The 8,509-nt window shown below is 39.0% G+C and overlaps 1 protein-coding gene across 1 annotated transcript; it reads left to right on the plus strand.

Annotated features, from left to right (window-relative positions):
* The first annotated feature begins 290 nt into the window (after positions 1-290).
* On the plus strand, positions 291-7,250 carry LOC139463941 (dolichyl-diphosphooligosaccharide--protein glycosyltransferase subunit KCP2-like). Its single transcript, XM_071245405.1, has 5 exons — positions 291-364; positions 3,065-3,219; positions 5,046-5,109; positions 6,176-6,242; positions 7,066-7,250. The coding sequence occupies exons 1-5, from the start codon at positions 361-363 to the stop codon at positions 7,169-7,171; spliced, it is 396 nt and encodes a 131-aa protein (XP_071101506.1). The 5' UTR covers positions 291-360; the 3' UTR covers positions 7,172-7,250.
* Positions 7,251-8,509: the final 1,259 nt, after the last annotated feature.

Below are 8,509 nucleotides of genomic sequence, written 5' to 3' on the forward strand. Positions count from 1 at the left end.
AAGTTAAAATTGAGCCTATGCCTATGTATGCGTTGTTATTTTCACTAGTGAAAATACAAGCGTAAATAATGTTTTAAAACTGCCCTTAAAAAGCTGTAATTTTACTTACAGCATAAAACAGCTTCCTCTTATACTGTATTTGTTCTGTGTTTACTAGTTTCTGGTCGCACTCGCGCTAGACCTTCCTAGATGGTACTACAATAACTTAACGGAGGATGTACACTGCAACTGTGACTTTGTGGGCGATACGAGTATAAGACATTATGATACAATAACTGCTCCCCGGGAGCGGAAGTTCTGCACTACGCATGATCCCAGTCAGCGCCCCTCTTCTGCTGTAAACACGTCAAGAGCATAAACATGGGTAAGTGGTGATATGTGTTGAACAAAATCAGTAACAGTATTGCAACATTATCTAGGTTTTAAATATTTGCTAGAAATGGATTGAGTAGATGTTGTTTAAATACTTCTCTCGTGCAGTGGAGTAAAATATCATAACGTGTTGAACTGAATAGAAGCTTATCGCCATGCCTTTGGGTGTGAATGTTTCATCGAAGTGGAAAGGGTTCAAACCTAACGTTCATCATAGTATGGGATCTTCTCTGGATGGCCATGTCTTTGCCAGACCCTGTAGGAAATTCTCTGTTCAGAAAATGTGACCTGATAATGCCTTGGACACATCGACCGGTGTCGTGACGTGGACATGATATGGAGTTATCTCCCTTCAATACCGGGATGCAGCTAGGTTTATCCGATTGTACATTCCATTATGGCTTCATGAACGTTTTCTGCTTAAGTCATGCATGTAATACAGTGACATATATGGAGTTTGAAAGAACAGGGAATATCGATCGTGGGAATCCTTTAGAATTTGTTCATCGTAATGATTTTAGTAGCGCTTCAATATCAACAAAATGAGTGAGTATGGTTTTACGCCGCTTTTAGCAATATTCAAGCAATATCACCACTGGAGACACAAGAAATGGGCTTCACACATTGTACCCATGCTAAGGTAGCGCTCAGTATACAGAAATCTACCTAAAGTAGCACCCAGTATTCAGAAATCTACCTAAGGTAGCACCCAGTATACAGAAATCTACCTAAGGTAGCACTCAGTATACAGAAATCTACCTAAAGTAGCACCCAGTATTCAGAAATCTACCTAAGGTAGCACCCAGTATACAGAAATCTGCCTAAGGTAGCACCCAGTATACAGAAATCTACCTAAGGTAGCACTCAGTATACAGAAATCTACCTAAGGTAGCACCCAGTATACAGAAATCTACCCAAGGGAGCACCCAGTATACAGAAATCTACCTAAGGTAGCACCCAGTATACAGAAATCTACCTAAGGTAGCACCCAGTATACAGAAATCTACCTAAGGTAGCACCCAGTATACAGAAATCTACCTAAGGTAGCACCCAGTATACAGAAATCTACCTAAGGTAGCACCCAGTATACAGAAATCTGCCTAAGGTAGCACCCAGTATACAGAAATCTACCTACGGTATACTCAGTATACAGAAATCTACCTAAGGTAGCACCCAGTATACAGAAATCTACCTAAGGTAGCACTCAGTATACAGAAATCTACCTACGGTATACTCAGTATACAGAAATCTACCTAAGGTAGCACCCAGTATACAGAAATCTACCTGAGGTAGCACCCAGTATACAGAAATCTACCTAAGGTAGCACCCAGTATACAGAAATCTACCTAAGGTAGCACTCAGTATACAGAAATCTACCTACGGTAGCACCCAGTATACAGAAATCTACCTAAGGTAGCACCCAGTATACAGAAATCTACCTACGGTACACTCAGTATACAGAAATCTACCTAAGGTAGCACCCAGTATACAGAAATCTACCTAAGGTAGCACTCAGTATACAGAAATCTACCTACGGTAGCACCCAGTATACAGAAATCTACCTAAGGTAGCACCCAGTATACAGAAATCTACCTAAGGTAGCACTCAGTATACAGAAATCTACCTAAGGTAGCACTCAGTATACAGAAATCTACCTACGGTAGCACCCAGTATACAGAAATCTACCTAAGGTAGCACCCAGTATACAGAAATCTACCTACGGTAGCACCCAGTATACAGAAATCTACCTAAGGTAGCACTCAGTATACAGAAATCTACCTACGGTATACTCAGTATACAGAAATCTACCTAAGGTAGCACTCAGTATTTAAAAATCTACCCTACCACTCAGTGCTAACAAATGGCCGAGTCAAACCCCATTTAGAAACTGGTTTACCATCAAATATGTGAAAATATGGATTGGTATAAGCGGGTTTTATGCCAAAGGAATAGACTCACCCACAGGATTGGCACCGAGGAATATGGTGCTTTTCTGGTGACCAAACTTGGGCAGGGTAGCTATCTGACTGGGTTTTACCTTGACTTACAAAGATTTATTCATATTAAGGGTCCTGTAAAATAATGAAATGGTGTAGGGTACTGTACGTTTTGATAATTACCTTAGTACCTAGAATGAATCAATCATCATGTGGGCAGTGGTCAAGATTGATGGATGAAATGACAGACACCACATAACTGCTCTTGATGTGCTGTAGGTACAATGAATATATTTATGCATCCCTCAGGATGCAGTATATTCTTTTTTTATTGCTTCCAATCTCAATATTTGTGCGTCACATAAAAACCCTGTATAATCTGTATACTAAAATCTACCTTAAAGCCTTTAATTACTGCCCAGGTTTGATAACTTTGCAAGCCAGAACCGTAATCATGATAATAATAAAGATAATAAAGCTGATAACAATACAGATATTACTAATGAAACATCTATTATTATTTTTTTCCATATTTACTCCCTCCCCAAATGAATTTAATGTGTCATCCCATTAATATAGCAGAAAACATGCTGAAGGTCCCAACTTGCCAAGGGCACACCGTATGTTTATTGCGAACACAATGTGCCATCTTGTTGATGCAATGAAACTATCTTTAAGATTTGAAATTTCATATATTTTCTCATATAAATGACAATTTTCATATTATGTTAGTGACACTTGTTCTTTTCTTCCAGCTTTGTCAAGCAGACCATCCATGCTGATATCCGGCACCCTAGGTGTTACGCTGTTTGCCGGTATGCAGATGTTCCGTCAACAGCTTGCATCAACGGAGTACTTCACAATCCTGGGGGGATTCTTAGGCTCTGTGCTTTTTATTTTGGCACTTACTGTATCCTTGAATATAAGATGTATTTGGAGATGAACATGTGTCATGTATGTCATGTCTCAGCTGTTATGTTGCATACAAAGTTTTGTCATGCAATGATCTATAACACATGACAACCCGGCTGTTTTGGTATACATTTTCATCCAAACATTTTATGAAATTCTGTAATTCAGAAATTCAGATAGGATGACAACACATCATGAATGACAAGGTTGTTCTCTCAACAAGATCAACTTTTGCATGATATATGTTAGGTCGATCACTGGGCAAATCAACCTGTGAATACACCATGTCACCATGTAAAGGTCTGTCTACAGCACCACCTGTACTGTGTGTGCTGGAGACATCATTAACATCAGCACTCCGATCATCAATAAACTGTCTGAATACCTTGTGATGTGAAAGCGACTATGCGACTATCGGTTGGTCAGGTTTGCTGACTTGGTTGATGCATGTCATCGTAACCCAGTTGCGTAGATCGATATTCATGGTGTAAGATATTGAATTGTCTGGTCTGATTATTTACAGATGGCCGTCATGTAGCTGGAATATTGCTGAGTGTGGCGTTAAAAAACAAACAAACATGATGTGAAAGCATCTACATGATCTTTCATATCAACAGTCAAGCTTGAATAAGTGTGTAGAACTAGAACATGTAGAACAAAACATTGTCTGTGGTAACCTCATGAATAACACCTAATCCCTATCTGATAAGCAGGTGTTGTCAGGCAATGTGCACCCAGCATTTACTGTTTTTCATCTTTCAAAATAATCAACAACTGTCATCTGTTATGGGAAGCATGTTGAAGGAGTAACTCTGTACTCTGAAACATTGTATTCCTCATTGTAAAGAAGTTGACATCATAAATGCCATTGATAGACATGTTGAAAAGAAATTTAACAGTTTTTGTCCTCTCATTAAACTGAGATCATGTGGACATCTTGTATATCCTGAAGTGTTTGGAAGGGTTGATACATGCATTATGATTGAATTTGTATTGAAAAACATGCAACGTGTGTAGGCATTCTTGAATGTATGGTGGGTGCATGTCTACCATCTCATTCAGATTAGATCATAGTTCTCGCTAATGATAAACAAAGATCTGAGGACATCCCATTTCAGGTCACGCCAGAACAACCTTTCATATGACAAATCAGAGTGTGTTTTTTTAATCAATCAAGCTTGAAACAGTAACAAGGTGTATTCCGAATGACAGCTACTGGCTGTACGACTGATTCCGTCAAAATCATCGTCTATCTCTCACTTCAATGGGATAATTATTTGAAAGGGAAGAGGCTTTCCTAAGCCTGTGGGATGTACAAACATCTGCCATCTATTAGACATTCCAGAATTTTCTTTTTTCTGTTTTCAAATTTTCAGTCAATATTCTTCAAAGCCTAGTTTGGATAGGAAGTCGCCAGTTTGAAACTAGTACCATAAAGCTTGAGGCAGCTGTTTTCTGATTGGCTAACATGGACCTCTTGTTAGTTATTTCATCATTCTGTCAAAGTTCGTGAAAGATCTTTCTGATGTGACCTGTTAGGTGATGTCCTCAGATCTTTGTGTAGCAGTACTTAGCACCAAGATCATTGCAGTTCCGTTCATCCCATAGACATGCAAGAATCTCAAATTCACCTTGATTATGTTTCTTGGTTTTCAGCACCATACTTGCCATACGCTCATGGGTTTCACCAAAGTGGAAATTGTGGAAGACTGCATCACGTTAGGATGTCCTCCTAACACAGTGAGATAACTGAAATACTGTTTCAGTCCGAATCACTCATTATTAATGAATTCAAAGTTACAATTTTCCTTAACCTGTCTACAGGCTGTAGGAAATTTTGAAGCTAGTACATTTGGACATGGTTTCCAAGCAAAACTTTTCCCCGAAGGTAAGTTCCCTTCTGTCTTACTACACAAATTGTAAACTGTATTGTCATGTGCTTTGTTTTGTATTGTAAACAGGCTAAGATATATGTGATATTTGCTGTTTTAATTATGGAGTAATATCATGAATTAAAAAAGTCCACATGGTAGGCATGGTCAGTTTTTGAAAGATTTTTCTTAAAGTGAATGAATTTGTATATACTTTGTAAAGTTGTAGGTATGTTAATTAAAAAATCAGATGCTTCCATGAACCATTAACAAATATGAAAGCAAACAATCTGTGAAAAGACAACAAAACTCAGCAGTAAATTAAAGTTGTCGTCATCTGACTCAGTATGTTGGAAATGTGATCAACTGCATTGTACTGTTCAAGATGCCACCAATTGTAAAACATACAGCTTAGGTTCAGGCATGTCCACAGATACACTTTGGTAAAATGGTTTCCTGTTATACTCATGTTTTTGTAAAAATGTCCATTTTCTTATGTCAGGATAGGGAACTACAGTGGATCTTCTGATCAAACCACTATTATCATGATATTTGCCTGCTTAGTGTTGTTGACTGCCTCCATGGTCTAGTGGATAGAGCCTCTGCCAGAGAGAGGAAGGTCGGGGGTTCCATCCACGGTCATGTCATACATTAAAATATGGTACTTGTTGTTGCCCAGCCTGGCAAGGACTGTTTGGCTCCGCTGTGTCTGTGTGGGGTATCCACAATACACTGTGGCATGGTATCTCAGTTGGCTAGCACTATAAGACAGCCATGTGCATGCACATCGCTAATAGTTTTGAATAATCGTGATGTTAAACCCCATTATACCTCCACTCGCCTTAGTATAGTCATTATTGGTTACCATGGTAATTTATTTAAACATCAATATGTTTTCTCTATTCTATCGTGTATGTGTAACTTTCATTCATGTTGGTAAACATTTAAGCTGTAAGTTTTTGCTGATATGAACCATTCCTATTTTCAATCTTTGTGTACACCATTCCGATTTTATTTCAAGGCAACAGATAGGCCTCAAATGACATGTACTAATAATGGCAATTTGTGTCTTATTCCCTCCAGTTGTCGGCTGTCTTCTGCTGTCTATGTTTGCGTCTGGCCTGATCCATCGTGTGTGTGTCACAACATGGTAGGTAGACTCGCCTTGTCACTAACTCCCATGAAGAAGAAATTGTTATCAAAGTGCCTGTGTGTGTTAATAACTCCCACGGAGCCCATGCTAGTCTTAAAATTTGCCGAAAACCAAACATTAGCAGAATGTCAGGTGAGATTGAATCACACATCATTGCATAGCACTTTGAAAGACTGTGATTTGTGACTGTGTCATTATACCTTGTGTCAGATAAGATTTCATCTACAAACATTGGTTTAATCCAAATGATTCATCGCTGATTACCAGAGCAGCTGTTTGCTTCTGCTCTCTGTATTATATCACAAATTGAAGTAAGAAGCTGAAGAAGATCTATTGATAGCAATGGCTTAAAATTCTGTTCAAATTTGCTCACACTTGTTTATAAGCCATCAGGACCAGAATTCATTTTAAAATTCCTCCTCAGTCAAGACAGGGATGCTGATTACCAGCTTATACTTTAGAAATTGGAATTGACTATGGCAGATAGAGTATGACTCTAATAGAAATATGGCACGAACATGATTCATTCAATTTCTTTTAGTTTTCCTGACCTTTTCAGGGATGCAAATGAACTTGAAACTATTACTAATTTACTAGCCTGAATCGTAACGTGTAAAGACACACCCTAAAAGCCTGATACTCTAATACTGTAATAGCCCTTAGGATATTTTTGACATTAGACTCGGGCTAAGTGATTAGTGTCAGTTGGCATCCCTGCCTTTACTGTGGAAGGTAAATGTATGCAAAACTGAAAAAGGTGTGCAGAGGGGTGAAGTCTTGAGGTGTACTTTTCTTTAGCGTTGTGTTTTGTTTGTTTCAGTTTCATCTTCTCAGTGATTGCTCTATACTATATCAACAAAATATCCCAGTCGACATACGCCCCTCAGGTTTCAGCAACTGTTACACCAGCCAAGAAGAAGAAGTAGATGTTTCACGGGGAAAAGTTTACATTTGATAGTCATTTATCATGTTATCACAACAACGGTAATAAACATGTTTATTAAAGATGGTGTCTTCATCTTTCAAAATATTTTCTGGAATGCAGAACATGTGAAGAGTAGGTCCCCATATGCTTGTCACAAGAGTCGACTTCAGATGATTGTAACAAATGTTATATCTGGGATAACACTTACTTAGTAAAATACAAATTATTGTACTTTTTGGGGTTGAGTCCCATCCGGGATTCGAACCCACACTCTCAGATTGAGGCACCAATTCGCCAGCACCTAAAGTCAGAGGTCTATCCAACTCAGCCACGGAGGCCTCAACATAACTGAAAGTCTGACAACTGGTCGTCTATATCACATACTTTGTGTACTCCTCTGATAAGTGTAAATTGGCATGGCTCCCATTTGATATCCCAAATATAACATTGGTTACATTTAACCACTTTCTAAATGGCATAGAGTATTCTTAAGGTGATTGGGGGTGGTCGGGTAGCCTAGTGGTTAAAGCGTTTGCTCGTCACACCGAAGACCTGAGTTCGATTCCCGACATGGGTACAATGTGTGAACAGTTTAGTAGAGTTAGGTTTGGAATTCTGTGGTAGAATAGGTATTCACTTCTGATTGTTTGTCCTAAGAGCTGACTATTAAGGATTTGATGGTCTCAGTTTTTGACATGGTTGGTAGTGTGACATTGGGCCCCAACAGCTTGGATCGTTGCTCATCCTATCAACCGCTGGTTTGCCTGACAAATGCTTGAATATTTAATGGGTACCTTGATGAAGTTGGATTATTGCTGACTGTAATGTCATTCCATCACATTCTCTCTTCGTAGATCTTGCTGAGGAGAATAGGGAGTGAAATAGCTCTCTGGTGCTCTCAGTTTGATGATGAGTGAATTTTATTTGATGCTGCAGTGTTATTGTAGTTAAGGTATATATCATGGGGCCAGGCAAACCAAATGGTTTACATCATCAACATGACCTATCCCATTTAGACACACAATCAGCCAAAGTAGTTAATTCTTACATTAAGCGTTTGGTACAGGGAACATATTCTGGTCCAACATCCTAAAGGGTGATGTAAATGATACCTGAAATGATGGTCAGGTTACAATGGGCAGCACAGCAGTAAAAGGTGTCCAGGGTAGATATTACAATGTGAAACCCTTGACGAGGTTTTGCAGCAAGCTCCTCTGCAAGGAGAACATGTGATACCACGTCTCAGTCTTAAGAGGTTTGGGGGTTTAGCTGTTCGTGGGAATTGACTGATTGTAAGAGGGGTCGCCGAAAAGTTCTGAGCCCAAATACTAAGGATGTT

This window comes from Haliotis cracherodii, unplaced genomic scaffold (assembly GCF_022045235.1).
Source record: "Haliotis cracherodii isolate W230 unplaced genomic scaffold, xgHalCrac1.p SCAF_1, whole genome shotgun sequence".
In the NCBI taxonomy this organism is placed as follows: domain Eukaryota; kingdom Metazoa; phylum Mollusca; class Gastropoda; order Lepetellida; family Haliotidae; genus Haliotis; species Haliotis cracherodii.

Excerpts from the sequence above, each read along its gene's own strand:
- LOC139463941 (XM_071245405.1), top strand. Across the intron at positions 3,220-5,045 it reads TTTTTATTTTGGCACTTACT|GCTGTAGGAAATTTTGAAGC; the intron begins GTATCCTTGAAT and ends ACCTGTCTACAG. Across the intron at positions 6,243-7,065 it reads CGTGTGTGTGTCACAACATG|TTTCATCTTCTCAGTGATTG; the intron begins GTAGGTAGACTC and ends TGTTTGTTTCAG.